A 22,569-nucleotide genomic window follows, 5' to 3' on the forward strand; every position below is an offset into this window, starting at 1 on the left:
CAATCCCCGCTCCCTCAGACAGGATCCCTGCTCCCTCGAAGCCAATCCCCGCTCCCTCAGACCAGATCCCTGCTCCCTTGAAGCCAATCCCCGCTCCCTCAGACCGGATCCCTGCTCCCTCAAAGCCAATCCCCGCTCCCTCAGACAGGATCCCTGCTCCCTCGAAGACAATCCCCGCTCCCTCAGACCAGATCCCTGCTCCCTCGAAGCCAATCCCCGCTCCCTCAGACCGGATCCCTGCTCCCTCAAAGCCAATCCCCGCTCCCTGAGACCGGATCCCTACTCCCTCAAAGCCAATCCCCGCTCCCTCGAAGCCAATCCCCGCTCCCTCAGACAGGATCCCTGCTCCCTCGAAGACAATCCCCGCTCCCTCAGACAGGATCCCTGCTCCCTCGAAGCCAATCCCCGCTCCCTCAGACCGGATCCCCGCTCCCTCGAAGACAATCCTCGCTCCCTCAGACCGGATCCCCGCTCCCTCGAAGCCAATCCCCACTCCCTCAGACCGGATCCCCGCTCCCTCGAAGCCAATCCCCACTCCCTCAGACAGGATCCCCGCTCCCTCGAAGCCAATCCCAGCTCCCTCAGACTGGATCCCCGCTCCCTCTGACTGAAAGACAGCTGGATGTTGTTGGAGAGATGTAAGTTTTTTCCTTGGGATGCATGGCCGATGATGGGCTGAATGGCATTTTCCATCCCTATCTATCTTGTCATGTGATCTTTTCCAAAGACCAGCATCAGGCATTTTTCAGCCTTGTCACATGTCATCATATTCAGTGTTAATCTGCTGCTCCATCATGGTTTCTCGATAGTTTAACCAGCTCTGTTGGAGAGTCTGTTACTGATCAGATTCAGCAGTGCTGAATAAAATCCAGGACTATATGGAAAACTGACTTGGATTAAATCCAAGGCCCTCCAATTCCAGAAATATCGAGCTGAGATTCAGTGTAAAGAGTGACAGCGATACAACTCCAGAGAGTTTGTCATTTGTTTTATTTGTAAGAGTGAAACAGGTTACATTTTGACCACAAAATGTGTGAGCATCCTCCCTAATGAGCGATCAAACTGGATTAAATCAAAAACTGGATTAAATCAAAAAGTGTCCACAAAAAGTGATTTAAAACTAGAAAACAAATCAGGGTTGCCAATTTTATTTTTTGCTAGAAACATCATCATTGAGACATTGAGTTCAGTTGTAATCATGAAACATTTCTTTTTTCCATAGAGGGGATAAGGGGTTTGGGGGGGGGTGCAGATTTGCTCATTTTACATTAGAAAAGGGGATGGGCGGATTAGCGGGGATTCAGGAACTGCTGTCCACTGGTGAGTTCAGGATGAGGAGACTGAGTTATAGAGAGAAGGGTTCAAACAAGTGGAGAGGTCTAAGGATAGGTCAATATTCCAGAGCAGATTATATAATGAAATGGATACATTTGGAGAAAGCTTGGGAATGAAATCAGGTCTAGGAGACACCAGTGCAAAATGCCCATCCTCACTGAGAGGTAGAGGTTAGAGAAAAACCTGTTCCCAAGGGAAAGTGGAGCAGACTCCAGCAGGACAGAGTTTAATGGGGACTGACCTTTAAATGTCTGTCAGGAAAGAAGGGCTGAAGGTCAGAGAGAGAGAGAGAGACTGACATCATCACTTGAATTCCTTCCAATGGAGGAATTTTGTATTCCTGAAGTAGGGCAGGCAGAGGAGAGAGAAGGAATTCCATTGTGGAAAAAGCATGCACCAGACGCAGCAGGACTAATGGGCAGTATGATCTTTCCTCAATTCAAATTGTGGGGGTTGGTGTCGAGGTGAGGGTTGGTTGGGGTCAGGGTTGGGGTCGGTGTGGGGCTGGGGCTGGGGCTGAGAGGCTTGGCGGAGGGGGCAGGGTGGGATTAGAGTTCCGTGGTGATGCCAATAGACGGCAGAACTCGCAGAGGGTCAGAAATTCCGAGCTGTCCTCGTGGCATCTGGAGAACGGCTTTTCACAATGTGTACACTGAGGAGAGGAGGAGAGATATCAGCAGGACGTAGGGTAATGGACACTTTCACACTCACAGGTATACACCCACTCAGAGGTACGAACACAGGTACACTCACAGGTATACAGTCACTCAGAGGTACGTACACAGGTACACTCGCAGGTATACACTCACTCAGAGGTACGTACACAGGTACACTCACAAGTATACACTCACTCAGAGGTACGTACACAGGTACACTCACAGGTATACACTCACTCAGAGGTACGTACACAGGTACACTCACAGGTATACACTCACTCAGAGGTACGAACACAGGTACACTCACAGGTATACACTCACTCAGAGGTACGTACACAGGTACACTCACAGGTATACACTCACTCAGAGGTACATACACAGGTACACTCACAGGTATACACTCACTCAGAGGTACGTACACAGGTACACTCACAGGTATACACTCACTCAGAGGTACGTACACAGGTACACTCACAGGTATACGCTCACTCAGAGGTACGTACACAGGTACACTCACAGGTATACAGTCACTCAGAGGTACGAACACTGGTACACTCACAGGTATACGCTCACTCAGAGGTACGTACACAGGTACACTCACAGGTATACGCTCACTCAGAGGTACGTACACAGGTACACTCACAGGTATACGCTCACTCAGAGGTACGTACACAGGTACACTCACAAGTATACACTCACTCAGAGGTACGAACACAGGTACACTCACAGGTATACACTCACAGGTACACTCACAGGTATACACTCACTCAGAGGTACGTACACAGGTACACTCACAGGTATACACTCACTCAGAGGTACGTACACAGGTACACTCACAGGTATACACTCACAGCTACGCACACAGGTATACACACTCACAGGTATACACTCACATACAGATACACACACAGGTACACTCACCCTCACAGATACACACCCAGGTACACACACTCACAGGTATATACTCAGGTACACACATTCACGGGTACACTCACAGGTACACGCTCAGGTGCACTCACACTCACGGGAGCATCATCATCATCATCAGTCCCTGAGACAAGGATGACATATGCCAGGCTTCATGATCTGTGTCCTCAGGTGGTGACTCATCAGGCCAATCCTGGAGCCACAGGTCTTTAGGCAGAGAGGACAAGAGTTGCCTGAGGAAGGAGAGTTTTCGAGCTGGGGTTCTGCCCTCTCCCTTTCTGCTTTCAAGGGCTCTGCTGAGTAGTACCTTCACATTGGTATATTCCTCTCACCTCAGGGAGGTGGACTCATTGTGGCTCAGGTCACAACTTATCTTTCCACCAAGACTGTCTCAGCTAAAGCCTGCAAGAGGTGAGCCTACTACAATGCTCTGGGTGGATATAGAGGGGCGAGATCAGGAATAGGAGAACAGACCAGATGAATGTGCAGCTGGAGAGATGGTGCAGGAGGGAGAGATTTAGATTCCTGAGGCATTGGGACCAATTCTGGGGAAGATGGGACCTGTACAAGCTGGACGGGTTGCACCCCAGCAGGACTGGGGCCAATATCCTGGCAGGGGTATTCGCTAGTACAGTGGGGGAGGGTTTAAACTAGATTGGGAGGGGGATGGGAACCTGAGCAGGGAGACACAAGAGAGTGAAACGAAGATATGAATGAAAGACAGAAAAGTAGAAAACAAACATCCAAGGCAGAGGAAACAAGGGCTAGAAGCAAATAGGGCCACAGTACAAAGAAAATGTGTAAAAATGTTAAAAAGACAAGTCTAAAGGCATGATATCTGAATGCATGAAGCATTCGCAATAAAGTAGATGGATTAACAGCACATTAGGTGTAAATGGGTACGATATGATTGCGATTACGGAGATATGCCTGCAGGGTGACCAAGGCTGGGAACTGAATATCCAAGGGTACTCGATATTTAGGACGGACAGGCAAAAAGGAAAAGGAGGTGGCATAGTTAGCTTTTTTCATTCATTGGATGTGAGTGTTACTAGCTAGGCCAGCATTTATTGCCCATCCCAAATTGCTCTTGTTCAGAGGGCATTTTAAGAGTCAACCACATTGCTGTGGGTCTGGAGTCACATGTAGGCCAGACCAGGTAAGGACAGCAGATTTCCTTCCCTAAAGGAAAGGACGTTAGTGAATGTTTTTACAACAATTGACAATGGTCTCATAGACTTTTATATAGATTTCTACTGAATTCAAATTCCACCATCTGCTGTGGTGGGATTAGAACCCGGGTCCCCAAAGCATTACCCTGGGTCTCTGGAACACAAGTACAGTGACAATAACACCATGCCACCGCGTCCCCCATTAAGAATGAAATAAGTGCAATAGCAAGAATGGATACTGGCACTGAAAATCTAGATGTAGAGTCAGTCTGGGTGGAGCTAAGAAGCATCAAGGGGCAGGAAACATTAGTGGGAGTTGTCTACAGGCCTCCAAACAGTGGTAAGGTAGGGGACTGCATTAAACAGGAAATTAGAGAAGCATGTAACAAAAGCGCTATGGTAATCATGGCTACATATAGACTGGGCAAACCAAATTAGCAATAAAACTGTGGTGGATGAATCCCTGGAGTATGAATGAGACGTTTTTTTAGACCAGCACGTCAAGAAACCAACCAGGGAGAAGGCTGTCCTAGATTTGGTACTGTGCAATGAGAAGAGGTTAATTAATAATCTTGCTGTGCGGGGTCCTTTAGGGAACAGTGTCCATAAAGGAAATTAGGAAAGCTAAGAGAGTGTACGAGAAAGCATTTGGTGGGTAGAATAATGGAAAACCCAAAGGGGTTTTTTAAATATATACAGAGCAAGAGAATAACTAGGAAAAGAGTAGGGCCAATTAGGGACCATGGAGGTAATCTGTGTGTGGACCCGGAAGACATGGGTACAGTCCTCAATGAATACTTTGCGTCAGCCTTCACAATGGAAAAGGACGATGCAGGTATAGACATCAGGGTGGAGGGCTGTGAAATATTAGAGGAAATTAACATAGAGAGAGAAGAGGTACTAGCGGGTTTAGCGGCCTTAAAAGTGGATAAATCCTCAGGCACCAATGAGATGTATCCCAGGCTGTTGAGGGAGGCAAGGGAAGAGATATCAAGGGCCCTGGCAGTAATTTTCACATCCTCTCTAGCCACAGGTGAGGTGTCAGAGGACTGGAAAACTGCTAACGTTATCCCATTATTAAAAAAGGGAGGAAGGGATAAACCAGGAAATTACAGGCCAGTCAGTCTAACCTCGGTGGTGGGGAAGTTACTAAGAAGAATTCTGAGGGACCGAATATACACTTGGGGAGGGCTAACAAGGCAAGGGATTACACTATAAATGGTAGGACCATGGAAAGTACTGAAGATCAGAGGGACCTTGGTGTACATGCCCATAGATCCCTGAAGGTAGCAGGACAGGTAGATAAGGTGGTTAAGAAGGCATATGGGATACTTGCCTTTATTAGCTAAGGCACAGAATACAAGAGCAGGGAGGTTATGCTGGAACTGTATAAAATGCTGGTTAGGTCACAGCTGGAGTACTGCATGCAGTTCTGGTTGCCACATTATAGGAAGGATGTGATGGCACTGGAGACGGTGCAGAGGAGATTTACCAGGATGTTGCCTGGGTTGGATGGTCTGAGCTATCAGGAAAGATTGGATAGGCTGGGGTTGTTTTCCTTGGAGCAATGAAGTTTGAGAGAGGACCTGATAGAGTTGTATAAGAGGGGCATAGATAGGGTGGATAGGAAGGCATTTGTTCTATTAGTAGAGGGGTCAATAATCAGGGGGCGTAGATTTAAGGTAAGTGGTAGAAGGCTAAGAGGGGAGTTGAGGAGAAAGTTTTTCACCCAGAGGGTGGTGGAATCTGGAACTCACTGCTTGAAAGGGTAGTTTAGTCAGAAACTCTCGTAACATTTAAGAAGTATTTAGATATTCACTTGCATTGCCATAGCCTCCAGGGCTATGGGCCAAGCGCTGGGAAATGAGATTAGTGTGGTCAGGTCTTTGTTGACCAGCGTGGACACAATGGGCTGAATGGCCTCCTTCTGTGCTGTAAATGTCTATGAGTCCATAACATGATAGAATTCTCCATTAGGATGGAAAGTAAAGTAGTCTGATCTGACATTAGGGTCCTAAATCTCAACAAAGGAAACTACAAAGGTACGAGGCATTAGTTGGCTAAGATAGATTGGGGGACATCATTAAAAGGCATGATGGTGGATAGGCAATGTCTAATATTTAAGGAACAAATGTATACATTGCAACAGTTATACATTCCTTTCTGATGCAAAAACACCAACAGGAAAAGTGGCCCAAGCATGGCAACAAAATAAATTCTGGATAATATTAGATCCAAAGAGGAGTCATATAAAGTTGCTGGAAAAAGTAGCAAACCTGAGGATTGGGAGCAGTTTAGAATTCAGCAAAGGAGGACCAAAGGATTGATAAGAGGGTTATGAGAATTTATAATAGAGAACAAGGAAATTGTAGAGCAATTAAACAACCACTTTAATTCTATCTTTGGAGGAAGACACAAATAACTTCCTAGAAATGCTAAGGAGCCAAGGATCTAGCGAAAAGGAAGGTCTGAAGGAAATTAGCGTTACTAAAACAATAATGCTGGAGAAATTAATGGGACTGAAAGCTGATAAATCCCTAGGACTTTATAATCTACATCCCAGGGTATTAAAGGAGGTGGCCATGGAAATAGTGGATGTGTTGGTTGTCATCTTCCAAAATTCTGTAGATTCTGGAACAGTCCTGCCAGATTGGAGGGTGGCAAAGGTAACCCCACTAATTGAAAAAGGAGGAAGGGATAAATCGGGAATTACAGACTGGTTAGCCTAACATCAGTGGTGGGGAAATGCTAGAATCTATTATAAAAGATGTGATAGCAAGACACTTAGAAAATATCAACAGGATTAGACAAAGTCGACATGGATTTGTGAAAGGGAAATCATGTTTGACAAACCTACTGGAGTTTTTTGAGGATGTAACGAGCAGAATAGATAAGGGAGAACCAGTGGATGTCGTGTATTTGGATTTTCAGAAAGCTTTTGATAAAGTCCCACATAAGCAGTTAGTGTGTAAAATTAAAGCACGTGGAATTAGGGGTAATATATAGGCATGAGAACAAAAAACAAAGAGTAGGAATAAATGGGTCTTATCGGAGCGGCAGGTGGTGACTAGTGGGGTACCGCAGGGATCAGTGCTTGGGTCCCAGCTATTCATAATATATATCAATGATTTGGATGAGGGAACCAAATGTAATATTTCCAAGTTTGCTGATGACACGAAACTTGGTGGGAATGTGAGTGGTGAGGAGGATGTAAAGAGACTTCAAGGCTATGGGCCAAGTGCTGGTAAATGGGATTAGATAGGTAGGTCAGGTGTTTCTCACATGTCAGTGGGCCGAAGGGCCTCTTCTGCACTGTGATTCTGTGTGATTTAGACAAGTTGAGTGAGTGGCCAAATACATGGCAGATGCAGTATAACGTGGATAAGTGTGAAGTTATCCACTTTGGTGGGAAAAACAGAATGGCAGAGTATTATTTAAATGGTGATTGATTGGGAAATGTGGATGTACAAAGGGACCTGGGTGTCCTTGTACACCAACCACTGAAAGCAAGCATGCAGGTGCAGCAAGCAGTTAAGAAGGCAAATGGTATGTTGGCCTTCATTGCGAAAGGACTTAAGTACAGGAGCAAGGATGTCCTCCTGCAACTTTACAGGGCCTTGGTGAGACCACACCTGGAATATCGTGTGCAGTTTTGGGCTCCTTACCTAAGAAAGGATATACTTGCCATAGAGGGAATGCAGCGAAGGTTCACCAGACTGATTCCTGGGATTTCAGGATTGTTGTATGAGGAGAAATTGGGCCGACTGGGCCTGTGTTCACTGGAGTTTAGAAGAATGAGAGGGGATCTCATTAAAACGTATAAAATTCTGACAGGGTTGGACGGACTGGATGCAGGGATGATGTTTTCTCTGGCTGGGGGGGGCCCAGAACAAGGTGGGGTCACAGTCTCAGGATACGGGGTAGGCCATTTGGGACTGAGATGAGGAGAAACTTCTTCATTTAGAGGGTGGTGAACCTGTGGAATTCTCTACCACAGGAGGCTGTGGAGGCCGGGTCACTGAATATATTTAAGAAGTAAATAGATTTCTAGACTCTAAAGGCATCAAGGGGTATGGGGAGAGAGCGGGAGTATGGCATTGAGATAGAGGGTCAGCCATGATCACCTTGAATGGCGGAGCAGGCTCGAAATGCCGAATGATCAACTCCTGCTCCTATTTTCTATGCTTCTATGTTTCAAAAGCACACACTTCAAGTTCTCAAAGGCAGAACAAGTAGATGAATGAGGCACATGTGCACATCACAGGTATATACCCATACCCTTTCACAGGTGTACACACAGGTACACACACTCACAGAGGTACACACATTCTCACAGTTACACATGCACTCACACAGACACAAACACACACACAGATACATGCGCAGTCAGTGACACACGCAGTCAGTTTCACACGCACTAGCACAATTACACACCCACTTAGTTACACATTTCTTGCAGGTATAATTATATACAATATAAAAATTATTCACAAGCACACAGATACAAATATATATTAACCAATTTCCTTTTGAAAGTTCGTATTGAATCTGCTTCCACTGCCCTTTCAGGCAGCACATCCCAGATCACAGCAACTCACTACGTAAAAATATGCTCCTCATCTCCCCCTCTGGTTCTTTTGCCAATCATCTTAAATCTGTACCCCTCTGGTTACCGACCCTCCTGCCACTGGAAACAGTTTTTTCTTATTTACTCCATCAAAACCCGTCATAATTTTGAGCACCTCTATCAAATCTCCCTTTAATATTCTCTGCACCGTGAAGTCCCTCATCCCTGGTAGCATTCTAGCAAATCTCCTCTGCATCCTCTCTAAGCTTTTGACATCTTTCCTGAAGTGTGATGCCCAGAATTGGACGCAATCATCCAGCTGGGGCCAAAGCCGTGATTTCTAAAGATTTATCAGAATCTCCATGCTTTTGTACTCTCTGCCCCTCTTTATAAAACCCAGATCACATCTGGTGTTTTATCAGCTTTCCCAATTTGTAATTACCTGCAGGAGCTCCCAGGGGGAATTTTCCACCCCTAGTTCAAGGGAATTGAGGTGAACTAATGGACACACCATCGCAGACCAGAGTGCAGCACAGATTGGCAATGTGAAGTGAGAGTACCCTGGCTCAGGGACAGTTTCTGCTGACATGCTGTAAAAGCCTGAAAATTAACTGTGTAATTACTGGCAGTCTGATGATAAATCTCCTTCACACAGGAAGAGAGAAAACTCCCTCCCCTCCCCTGGACTAAGCAGAGAAGAGATCAGGCCCCCAAACCTGCACAACTTTTGCCCCGTGTTCCTTCCGTTCAGCTTTGACAGCTGGAACCTGCTCCATGTTCTCAATGTCCCACAAACGCAAAGTAGAATCCTAGAAAAAATGGAATAGGTGAAAAAAAGCAGCCTAGAAACAGCAACTGAAGGTCTTAGAAACAGAGCTGGGTTTGGGTAATTAAAACAACAGCAGTGAAAGCAGTGACAGTGACTCCATCAAACAGCCCAGTGGATATCAGTGAGTAATGGGATAGTGCCCCAACATTATAGCCCTGGACTATTTTTTAAAATGAATTGCCCTTGAGAAGGTGGTGGAGCCACCTTATTGAACCACTGCAGTCCAATAAAGAGTACAGCAGGGCATGCCAGGAGCAGCACCAGGCAAACCTAAAAAATGCAGTGTCAACCTGGTGAAGCTACAACACAGGACGACTTGCATGCCAAACCATGGAAGCAGCGTGTGAAAGGCAGAGCTAAGCGATCCCACAACCAACAGATTAGATCTAAGCTCTGCAGTCCTGTCATGTCCAGTTGTGAATGGTGGTGGACATTTAAACAACTAACAAGAGGAGATGGCTGCACAGATATCTCCCATCCTCAATGATGAGGGAGCACATCAGAAAGCCAAGAGGAGTGTAGAAAGAGGAGGAGTGAAATCAAAAAGTAAATTAGAAAAGCCAAGAGAGGCCATGAAAGAATATTGGCAAGCAAATTCAAGGGGCCCCAAAGTTTGATTGCTGGCAGTTTGGGTGAATGAGGGAGTGTTAATCTCTTTGTAAAAGTCTAATTTTGTTTGTATTTAACATTTAACTGAAATTTACTGTCTGAATTCTAAATTTCCCAGCCTTAAGTGGGGTTTCAGGGCTCCACGGAAAGAGCAGCTGAAGATAGCCAATTAAGGAATTCAGCTGAAACTAGATTTCCTATAACCGGGGTCAGCTAACTCCTTAGTTTCAGAAGGATATATAAATAGACATTTCAGTGCAATTTAGCACAGGGTGCAACTTTGAACAGAGTGCTGGAGTTGGGTGATTAGGGAGTTAGGGAAAGAAGGGAAATAGCTTGTTAAGTATAAGATCGATACTGGTGTAAAAAAAATTACAATAAACTGTAAAGAGCGGGGAATTATTCGAGTGTAAAGATTGATTGATTAATTAATTAATTAAATATGGTAGTGATGGCAGGATTGGTGATGTGTTGCTGCTGTATCATGTGGGTGCTGCTGGACACCAAGGTGATCCAAAGCGAACACATCTGTAATAAGTGTTTGCACCTTGAGGAACTTCGGATCTGAGTTAAGGAGCTGGAATTTGAGTTGCAGACATTGCGCCACATCAGGGAGGGGAAAGTTACCTGGACACTTTGCTCCAGGAGATGGTCCCATCCCTCAGATTAGGTAATTCAAATTTGGTCTTTAATCAGGGACAGGAGGGTGTTACTACAGGTGAAGCAGGTATGGGGACCCAGGAGGTAGCGTTTGAGGAGCCTCGGCCCCTGCAACTGTCCAACAGTTACGAGGTTCTTGCAAGCTGTGTGGATGAGAGCGGGTTCTGCAGGGAGGATAAGTGAACTGACCACAGCACCGTGGAACACGGAGCCTTTAAAGAGGGGGAGGAAATAGGAATATAGTTGTGGTAGGGGACAGTATAATTAGGGGGATAGATACTGTTCTCTGCAGCCATGAGCATGAGTCCCGAAGGCCGTGTTGCCTGCCTGGTGCCAGGGTTAAGGGCATCTCCTCAGGGCTGGAGAGGAACTTGGTGTGGGAGGGGAAGGATCCAGTTGTCATCATCCACGTTGGTACCAATGACATTGATAGAACTAGAAAGGAGGTTCTGCTGAAAGAATTTGAACAGTTAGGAGCTAAATGAAAAAGCAGAACCTCCAAGGTAATAATCTCGGGATTACTACCTGAGCCACAGGCAAACTGGCATACGGTAAAAAAGTTAAGGAGTTAAATGCGTGACTCAAAGATTGGTGTGGGAGGAATGGGTTTCAGTTCATGGGGCACTGGCACCAGTACTGGGGTAGGAGGGAGCTGTTCCGGTGGGATGGGCTTCACTTGAGCCGTGCTGGGACCAGCGCTCTGGCTGTGGAGAGGGCTTTAAGCTAAATAGTCGGGGGGGGGGATGCGGTGGTTCTGGAGAGGGGATACGTGGACTTACAAAGCAAAAGGATATAGCAGCATTGCGAGCAGCTATTTAGTGTGACAGGAAGGGACAGAGTGTACAAACATTTAAAAAAAGCAACAAATAGGGTCAAAAGGGTAAAAAATGGTAGCAAAATTAATGGCCCTTTACTTAAATGCACATAGTATTCGGAACAAAATAGATGAATTAACAGCACAAACAGAGGTTAATGGGTATGATCTTATAGGCATTACGGAGACATGGTTACAAGGAGCTCAAAGCTGGGAACTAAATATTCAGGGGTATGTGATTTTTCAAAAGGACAGGCAGGAAGGAAAGGGTGGTGGGGTAGCTCTGTTAGTATGAGATGGAATAAGTACGATAGCAAGAAATGATCTTGGATCGGAGGATGTAGAATCCATATGGGTGGAGGTAAAAAATAACAAGGGGAGGAAGACACTGATGGGGGTAGTCTATAGGTCCCCGAACAGTAGCTATTCTGTAGTACAGAGAATAAATCAGGAGATAATGAGGGTATGTAAAAAATGCAGTGCATTAATCATGGGTGACATTAATCTTCATGTAGACTGGGAAAATCAATTGGGCAGAGGTAGCCACAAGCAAGAATTCATAGAGTATATTCGGGACAGTTTCTTAGAACCACCTGGTTGGTGGATCCAACCAGGGATCAGACTATTTTGGATCTAGTAATGTGTAATGAGGCAGGTTTAATAAATGACCTGAGAGTAAAAGATCCCCTAAGAAACAGTGACCATAACATGGTAGAATTTAGCATTCAGTTTGAGAACGAGAAACGTGGGTTAGAAACAACTGTGCTAAACTTAAATAAGGGTAATTACAAAGGAACAAGGACAGAGTTGGCTGGAGTGGACTGGGAAAGGAGTTTGGCAGAAAAGAGGGTTGATGGACAATGGCAGACATGTAAGAAAATAGTTCATGACTCAGGACAAAAATATATCCCAGTGAAGAAGGAGGATTCTAGGAAGAGGATAAACCAACCATAGTTAACCAAGGAAGTTAAGGATAGTATCAAATTGAAAGAAAAAAACATACAATGTGGCAAAGATTAGTGGTAAGCCAGAGGATTGGGAAAATTTTAAAAACCAACAAAAGATGAACAAAAAAAATGAAAAGGGAGAAAATTATCTTTGAGGGTAAACTAGCAAGTAATATAGAAATGAACATTAGGGCTTCTTTAAATATACAAAAAGGAAGAGAGAGGTCAAAGTGAACATAGGCCACTTAGAGAATGAGGCTGGGGAAATAATAATGGGGAACTAGGAAATGGCAGAGGAGTTGAATAAATACTTTGCTTAAGTCTTCACGGTAGAAGACACTAATAGCATTCCAAAAATACTAAACAATCGAGGGGCAAAAGTGGGGGAGGAAATAAATACAATAACTATCACTAGAGAAAAAGTACTAGGGAAACTAATGGGGCTAAAGGCCGAAAAGTCCCCTGCACCTGATGGGTTGCGTTCCAGCATATTAAAGGAAGTAGCTACAGAGATAGTGCATGTACTGGTAGTAATCTTCCAAGAATCCTTAGATTCTGGAAAAGTCCCAAAGAATTGGAAAACTGCCAATGTAGCACCCTTATTCAAAAAGGGAGGGAGGCAAAAAACAGGTAACTATAGGCCAGTTAGCTTAACATCCGTCATTGGGAAAATGTTAGAGTCTATTATCAAGGATGTAATAGCAGAGCATTTAGAAACGCATAATCTAATCAAGCAGAGTCAGCATGGCTTCATGAAGGGGAAATCATGCCTGACAAATTTATTAGAATTCTTTGAGGCGGTAACAAGCAGGATAGATGAAGGGGAACCAGTAGATGTAATGTATTTGGATTTCCAAAAGATGTTCAATAAGGCACCACACATAAGGCTACTTAATAAGATAAGAGCTCATGGTGTTGGGAGTAGTATATTAGCATGGATAGAGGATTGGCTAACTAATAGAAGACAGAGTTGGGATAAGAGTGGCATTTTCAGGTAACCTGTAACCAGTGGAGTGCCACAGGGATCAGTGCTGGGACTACAATTATTTACAATATATATTCATGACTTGAATGAGGAAAGTGAATGTACTATCGCTAAATTTGCAGATGACATAAAAATATGTGGGAAGGCAAGTGGTGAGTTTGGCACAAAGAGTCTACAGAGGGATATAGACAGGTTAAGTGAGTGGGTAAAAACTTGGCAAATGGAATATAATGTAGGAAAATGTGAGGTTATGCATTTTGACAAGAATAGAGGAGCTGAATATTACTTAAATGGAGAAAGACTGCAGAAAGCTGCAGCACAGAGGGATTTGGGAGTCCTTGTGTATGAATCTCAAAAAGCTAACATACAAGTTCAGCAGGTAATAGGTAAGGGAAACATAATGTTTTATTTCAAAGGTAATGGAGTATAAAAATAGGGAAGTCTTGCTAAAACTATACAAGGTACTAGATAGACAACATCTAGAATACTGTGAACAGTTTTGGTCCCCTTATAAGATAGATAAAATAGGAAAGATACACTGGCATTGGAGGCAGTCCAGAGAAGGTTCACTAGGTTGATGCCGGGAATGGAGGGATTTTCTTAAGAGAAGAGGTTGAGTAGGTTGGACCTGTACTCATTGGAGTTTAGAAAAATGAGCGGTGACCTTACTGAAACATATAAGATTCTTAGGGGGCTTGACAGGGTAGATGCTGAGAGGTTGTTTCCCCTTGTGGGAGAGTCTAGGACCAAAGGGCATAATCTCAGAGTAAGGTGTCGCCCATTTAAGACAGAGATGAGGAGGAATTTCTTCCCTGAGGGTAGTGAATTCGTGGAATTCTTTACTGCAGAGGGCTATAGAGGCTGGGTCGTTAACAATATTTAAGGCTGTGATAGACAGATTTTTAATCAGTAAGGGTTATACTCTTTCAAATTATTAACAGTCACAGATTGCAACTCTTTGAGTACAATCACAGTTCTTGGTTTTCCGGGAGTGGGACATGAACCCACAACCCTCTGATTCAAAGGCGAGGGTGCTATGAACTGAGCCACAGCTGACACCTCATTAAGGGGGGTTATGGGGAACAGGCAGGAAAGTGGAGTTGAGGATTATCAGACCAGTCATGATCTCATTGAATGGCAGAGCAGGCTTGATGAGCCGAATGGCCTACTTCTACTCCTGCACTTTATGGTTTTATGGGAAGCAGGTGCTCCTTTGCTTTTGCCTTTTCTATTTCAGCCTATAGGAATGGGTTCTTGCACTGCTACAGGGATAGAAGCTAGATGTTTGGTGAGTATCTGGTAAGTGGTTAAAGTCTATTCTATTCCTAAGGTTTAAAAAGAACATATACTGGTGGTTAAGTTAATAAAATATACAAAAAAAGGAAAATAATTAATTGCATAAAATAATTTAAGTGGTTAATAAAGACACATTAAGGGTGGCAGGACAGGCAATGTGTCATAGCTGCATCATTTGGGAGCTCCTGGATCCAGTGTGATCCAGAGAGGAGGAAAGTTACCCGGATACTTTGTACCAGAAGGCAGTCACACCACTTAGGACATGGTCAGTGGTCAGGGACAGGAGGATGTGATTGCGAGTGAGGCAGGTAAGGGGACCCAGAGGGTAGGAGCCTCAGCCTTTGCTTTATTCTGACAGGTTTGAGGTTCTTTCAGCTGGTTTGGGTGAAAGTGAGGGCTGCAGGATAGATGAGTTGACCGACTGTGGTACAGGAAGCCATTCAAATGGGGGGGAGCAAAAAGGAATGTAGCGGTGGTAGGGGACCGTATAGTGAGGGGGATTGACGCCGTTCTCTGTGGCAAAGAGTGAGAGTCCAGGCGGCTATGTTACCTGCCCAGTGCCAGGGTTCAGGATACCTGCTCAGGGCTGGAGAGGAACTTGCAGTGGGAGGGGGAGGATCCAGTCACTGTGGTCCATGTAGATACCAATGACATTGGTAGAATTAGGGAAGAGGTTCTGCATAGTCAGTATGAGGAGCTAGGTACCAAATTAAGAAGCAGAACCCCAAAGGTAGTAATCTCTGGATTATTACCTGAACCATGTGCAAATTGACATAGGATATTGGCAACAAATAAGATTAGAGAGAGGAATGTGTTTCTCAAAGACTGGTGTGGGAGAAGTGGGTTCCAGTTCGTGGGGCACTGGCACCAGTACTGGGAAAAGTGGGGGCTGTACCACTGGGACGGTTTACACCTGAACCGTGCTGGGACCAGTGTTCTAGCGAGCCATGTATAGTGGGAATTAGAGAGGGTTTTAAGCTGAACATTGGGGCAAGGGATCAAATTTGGGAAGATGTGGTAAATCAAAGCTTAGAGACAAGGCAAGAGAGACAGGTATTAATGTGGGAAATGATAAACAGAGCGTGACAGGAAAGGATACAGATGTTTACTGATGATTGTACAATGTTCAGCACCTTTCTCGACTCCTCAGATACTGAAGCAGTCCATGTCCAAATGCAGCAAGACCTGGACAATATCCAGGCTTGGGATGACAAGTGGCAAGTAACATTCATGCCACACAAGTGTCAGGAAATGACCATCTCCAACAAGAGAGAACCCAATCATTGCCCCCTTACGTTCAAAGGCATTACCATCACTGAATCCCCAAAAATCAACATCCTGGGGATTACCATTGACCAGAAACTGAACTGGACCAGCCATATAAATACTGTGACTACAACAGCAGGTCAGAGGCTAGGAATCCTGCGACGAGTAACTCACCTCCTGACTCCCCAAAGCCTGTCCACCATCTACAAGGCACAAGTCAGGAGTGTGATGGAATACCTGCCATTTGCCTGGATGAGTGCAACTCCCATAACACTCAAGGAGCTTGACATTGTCCAGAACAAGGCAGCCCGCTTGACTGGCACCACATCCACAAACATTCACTCCCTCCACCCCCAACACACAGTAGCAGCAGTGTGTACCATCTACAAGATGCACTGCAGGAATTCACCAAGGCTCCTTAGACAGCACCTTCCAAACCCATGGCCACTGCCATGTAGAAGGAAAAGGGCAGCAGATAGATGGGAACACCACCACCTGGAAGTTCCCCTCCAAGTCACTCACCATCCTGGCTTGAAAATATATCGCCGTTCCTTCACTGTCACTGGGTCAAAATCCTGGAACTCCGTCCCTAACAGCACTTTGGTGTACCTACACCACATGGACTGCAGCGGTTCAGGAAGACAGCTCAACACAAGGGCAATTAGGATGGGCGATAAATGCTGGCCCAGCCAGCGAAGCCCACATCCCATGACTGAATAAAAAGAAAGAGTACAAAGCTAAGAGTACATTAGCAGGTAACGCTTTAGGTTACAAAACTAATAAAAGGACAAAACTAAAAGCTCTGTATCTGCATGCACGTAGCATTTGACACAAAACCAGATGAACTGAGAGCACAAATAGAATTAAATAAGTACGGTCCAACAGCCATTACTGAGACATGGCTACAGGACGACATAGATTCGGGCCTGAATAATGAAGGGTACATAACATTTAGGAAGGACAGGAAGCTAGGAAAAGGTGGAATGGTGACTCCGTTAATTAATGATGGTATTAGCACATTAGAGAGGGATGACCTAAGTTCAAGAAACCAGGATGCAGAAACGGTTTGGGTAGAGATAAGAAATGATAAAGGCAAGACGTCACTAGTGGGAGTGGTGTACAGGCCTCCTAACGGTAACCACATGGTAGGGCAGATTATAAAGGAAGAAATAATGGGAGCTTGTCAGAAAGGTACAGCGATAATCATGGGGGATTTTAATCCACATATAGATTGGATAAATCAGATTGGCAAAGGTAACATAGAGAAGGATTTCATACAATGTTCTAGGGATAGTTTCTTCAAACAACACATTCTGGAGCCAACCAGAGAACAGGCTACACTGGACCTGGTATTGTGCAATGAGAGGATTAATTAATGATTTCATATTGAAGGTATACTAAGTAGTGGCAATCATAATATGATTGAATTTTACATTCAGTTTGAGGGAGAGGAGTGTTCCAAGCCTAGGATTTTAAACTTAAATAAGGGTATTTATGAGGTCATGAAAGCAGAACTAGCTAAAATGAACTGGCAAATAAGGTTAAGGGATAGGTCAATAGAGATGCAGTGGCAGTCATATTTCAGAATACTCAGAATAGATACGTTCCAACGAGAAAGAAAAATTCCAGTTCCAAAAATGGCAGATCCACCATTCGTGGTTAACTGAAAAAGTTAAAGAAAGCATCAAACAAGATCCTGGAACTCCCTCCCTAACAGCACTGTGGGTGTACCTACACCACCACATGGACTGCAGCGATTCAAGAAGACAGCTCACCATCACCTTCTCAAGGGCAATTAGGGATGGGCAATAAATGCTGGCCTAGCCAGCGACACCCACATCCTGTGAAAGAATAAAATAAAAAAGTCCATCTGGTGTAGGTACATCCCTGCATCCAGTCTGTCCAACCCGGTCAGAATTTTATACATTTCAATGAGATCCCCTCTTGTTCTTCTAAACTCCAGTGAACACAGGCCTAGTCGGCCCAATCTCTCCTCATACAACAATCCTGCCATCCCAGGAATCAGTCTGGTGAACCTTTGCTGCACTCCCTCTATGGCAAGTATATCCTTTCTTAGGTAAGGAGACCAAAACTGCACGCAATACGCCAGGTGTGGTCTCACCAAGGCCCTGTACAGCTGCAGTAAGACATCCCTGCTCCTGTACTCAAGTCCTCTCACAATGAAGGCCAACATATCACTTGCCACGTCAAGAGATATGGCGATAGTGTGGGAAAGTGGCATTGAGGTAGATGATCAGCCATAATCTAATTGAACAGTGGAACAGGCTCGGGGGACTGAATGGCCTACTCCTGGTCCTATGTTTATGTGGCTCCATATCATACGTTGTTTTATAATGCTCCTGTGAAGTGGGCCCAGGGACATTTTATTAAAGGCACTATATATTATAAGTTGCTGTTATTTATGTTGTAGAGGTCACAGGTTTTGAATGTGCTGTTAAAGGAGCCTTGGTGAGTCTTATAGATGGTAGATGAAAATATTATAAACTATCACAAATAAAGTCACTACCTTACAGGCAGAGAGAATCCACTTGTTATTTGAGGAGATTGCAACATCCATTACCCAGTCCTTGTGATCCTGTCGAGATGGAGACAGAGAGTGAGCGAGGAGAAATCTGGGTAAATAGCAGCAGATTCAGACCAAATTATTCCAGTGTTCCTGTTTCATATCCTTCCAGAAGAACTCCACTCAGATGCCTCCTCTCTAGCGCTTTGCAGCACAGAAACAGGCCATTCCGCCCAACTGGTCCACACTGGTGTTTATGCTCTTCTCACCCCTTATTTCATCACACCTCATCAGCATATTCACCTATTCCTCAAGCCCTCGTGTTTACTCAGCTTCCCCTTCAATACATCTGTACTATTCACCTCAACCACTCCCTGTGGCAGCAAGTTCCACATTCTCCCCACTGGATAAAGACGTCTCTCCTGATTCCCTATTGGATTAATTAGAGACTATCTTATACCTCATTCCCTTTTGAATCTGCTCTCTCTGCCCTTTCTGGCAGCACATTCCAGATCACAACAACTCACTATGTAAATTCTTCTTTGGTTCTTTTGTCAATTACTTTTGTGGTAATTACCTCTAATCAGGCTTCCATCTCTTGCCAAAGTATTGAAACAGCTCTTATCAAAGTTACCAATCATATCCTATGTGACTGTGACAAAGGTAAACTTTCCCTCCTCGTACTTCTTGAATTGTCTGCAGCCTTTGACATGGTTGATCACACCATCCTCCTCCAACAACTCTCCACTGTCATCCAACTGGGTGGGACTGCACTTACCTGACATGGAGCGACTTAAAGGGATATTAGGACAGGTGACCAAAAACTTGGTCAAAGAGGTAAGTTTTAAAGAGTGCCTTAAAGGAGGAGAGAGAAGTAGAGCAGTTTGGGGAGGGAATTCCAGAGTTTGGAGTAAAAACAGGAAATGCTGGAAAAACTCAGCTGGTCTGGCGGCGTCTGTGGAAGGAGAAACAGATTTAACATTTCAAGTCCGTATGACCTTCTTCAGAGTCACTAGACTCAAAACATTAAATCTGTTTCTCTCTCCACAGCTGCCACTAGACCTGCTGAGTTTTACCAGCATTTTTTTTATTATTCATTCACGGGATGTGAGCTTCGCTGGCTGGGCCAGCATTTATTGCCCATCCCTAGTTGCCCTTGAGAAGGTGGTGGTGAGCTGCCTTCTTGAACCGCTGCAGTCCATGTGGTGTAGGTACACCCATGTCTGTCCGGGAGGGAGTTCCAGGATTTTACCCAGCGACAGTGAAGGAACGGCGATATATTTTCAAGCCAGGATGGTGAGTGACTTGGAGGGGAACTTCCAGGTGGTGGTGTTCCCATCTATCTGCTGCCCTTGTCCTTCTAGGTGGTGGTGGCTGTAGGTTTGGAAGGTGCTGTTTAAGGAGCCTTGGTGAATTCCTGCAGTGCATCTTGTAGGTGGTACACACACTGCTGCTACTGTGCGTCAGTGTAGAGGGAACGAATGTTTGTAGATGGGGTGCTAATTAAGTGGGCTTTGTCCTGGATGGTGTCAAGCTTCTTGAGTGTTGTGGGAGCTGCACTCATCCAGATAAGTGGGGAGTATTCCATCACACTTCTGACTTGTGCCTTGTAGATTGTGGACAGGCTTTGGGGAGTCAGGAGGTGAGTAACTCGCCACATGATTCCCAGCCTCTGACCTGCTCTTGTAGCCACAGTTTTTATATGGCTAGTCCAGTTCAGTTTCTGGTCAATGGTAACTCCCCAGGATGTTTTTATTTCAGATTTCCAGCGTCCGCAGTATTTTGCTTTTATTCCAGTGTTTGGAGTCCAGACAACTGAAGGGCATCCACCAAAGTGGTTGCACAAAAAGCCAGAATTAGTGGAGCACAGATATCTGATTGTTGTCAGGCTGGAGGAGATTAAAGAGATAGGGAGGGGATGAGGCCTTGGAGGGATTTGAACACAAGGTGTCAAATTTTGTTTGATACACCCATGTTTTATTATGTTAAAGACACTATATAAAGACAAGATGATGTTGTTGTTACCACATGGACTGCAGTTGTTTAAGAAGGCGGCTCACCACCATCTTCTCAAAGGGAAATTAGGGATGGGTAATAAATACTGGCCTTGCCAGTGATGCCCACACCCCATGAAGGAATAAAAAAAAATTGTTGTTGCTTCAAAGACAACAAGCCCAGTCTTTTCCCAAAACACAGACCAGGGGCAGAGTTTTCTGCCTGTCAGGCAGGCTGTGCAGGAGCAGACCCAATCCCCACCCGCGGGTCCTGATCGGGTCTGTGCGGCCATTTTACACGGGAGGGCCAATTACTGCCCACCCAGCGTGAATCGCGGCTCCCGAGGACAGCGGGAGTGGGCAGGCAGCAGCAGGACTGCAATGACTGCCGGGTCCAATGGAGACCCGGGCGGCCTGTTTTAAAAGGCTCCTGCAGCCTTTCACAGGCTGTGAATGGTGGCCAGTGGAAGGTCTCCCCAGGGCGCTGCTGGTGAGCAGGCCGGGCAGGAGGGTAGGGCAGGGGGGCACTGTGCCCCTCGTTCTTTCCATGATTGCCTTGCTGCCCTGCTCGAGGAGGTGACAGCACGCCAGGAGGTCCACATACCCCAGGATGGGAGGAGGAAGCCCCCCCTACATGACCAAACGTGCCTGGGAGGAGGTGGCGGAGGTGGTGAGCTCCCGTGACGTGATGCAGCGCACCTGGATCCAGTGTTGCAAGCATTTCAATGACCTGTTGCGCTCAGGAAGGGTGAATACCATGTTGGCATTGGTCACTTAACCCAGCAGGTAGGCTTTCCCCCCAGCTGCCCGCACCACCCACCCCCACCCCCACCCCCACCCCCCACAAGTCTGAGTGTAGTGACTGCATTGAATCATTGACGCCATGTGTCCTTCACTGGGTGGGCCAGCAGATATTGCCCATGCTGAGGTCAGCCTGAGAGGGTGGTGAAGAGATGGGTTCTGCCCCCGCAGCATGTGGTACACTGAGACCCACATGACTGTTTTGGGGGCAACCTGGAGGAGCTGCACCCGGGCACAGGGCTGGAACTCCAGGACATGTCAAAGTCAGGGTGATGAGATGCTGGGAGGGGAGCTTCAAGGTGCCGTTGGCACTGGTCGATCTGCTGCCCTCTGCGCTCCACGTGCTTGTGCCTCCTTGTTATGGAAGGATAGACCATGTGGTGCCTAATGTGATGTAGGCAGCATTTGGCCAAGGTGGGGGTGGGTGGGGAGACAGGCCCAGCATCTTTGTGTGAGGGTTCGGCAGCAGCAGGGTGAGGAGACACTGGAGCCCTGCAATGTCCCACTCTGGTTGGGGTGGGCCGTCCGCAAAGAGACTCCATGTTCAATTTGCATTAATCAATGCTCTTCTCTCCTTTTCAGGAGAAGGCTGCACATAATGCCCCCGAGCGGGTGAGGACTGGCGGCGGCCAGGCACAGTTAGCGATTCTCAGGCGCTTCAAACAGGAGGCCCTGGATCTGGAGAGGCGCCATGTGTCCAGGTCCACCGGTGTCGGTGAGGCTGGGGTGCCACGGGCAGGTATGTTTGCCCAGCAGTGAGGTCACCATTGTTCTGAATGTTCAGTCATTGAAGTTTGCAATATGGCTTGATCATTGCTTATGGAAGGATGAGTGCATAATGATCCGGGGGACAGGGATGCACATTGACATTGTCTCCACGTTAACTGATCCAATGTCCTTGTTCTTCCTTTCAGCATCAGCGGAGCAGGGCCGGGAGGAGGAGCAGCAGAGGCCCCCCCTCTCACACCTGAGGGGCCTGAAGTCTCACCAGCGTCACACCATCTCTGCCAGGCAGGCACCAGCGCAGATACTAGCACCTCGGTGGGAATTAGAACATCGGCTAGTGCCCCGGGGCACAGTAATGAGGGCACTTTACAGTCACTGGAGGAACTGGCAGAGACAGAGAGTGCCCATGCCGTCAGCAGTTGGAGGACTGCAGGGGACCAGGCACATGCTCAGTCGGTGCC

At 46.0% G+C, this 22,569-nt stretch overlaps 1 protein-coding gene across 1 annotated transcript in view; it reads right to left on the reverse strand.

Annotated features, from left to right (window-relative positions):
• The window catches only part of LOC144682320 (WD repeat-containing protein 88-like), a 73,706-nt gene that overhangs the window by 20,977 nt on the left and 30,160 nt on the right, over window positions 1-22,569 (reverse strand). Inside the window, exons 9-11 of the mRNA XM_078544794.1 lie at window positions 18,591-18,659; window positions 9,374-9,466; window positions 1,853-1,987 (exon numbers count right to left, since the gene is read on the reverse strand). Of these exons, the coding sequence (XP_078400920.1) occupies window positions 1,853-1,987; window positions 9,374-9,466; window positions 18,591-18,659 (297 nt within the window). The remainder of the gene's footprint in view (window positions 1-1,852; window positions 1,988-9,373; window positions 9,467-18,590; window positions 18,660-22,569) is intronic.

This window comes from Cetorhinus maximus, chromosome 6, assembly GCF_964194155.1.
Source record: "Cetorhinus maximus chromosome 6, sCetMax3.hap1.1, whole genome shotgun sequence".
In the NCBI taxonomy this organism is placed as follows: Eukaryota; Metazoa; Chordata; class Chondrichthyes; order Lamniformes; family Cetorhinidae; genus Cetorhinus; species Cetorhinus maximus.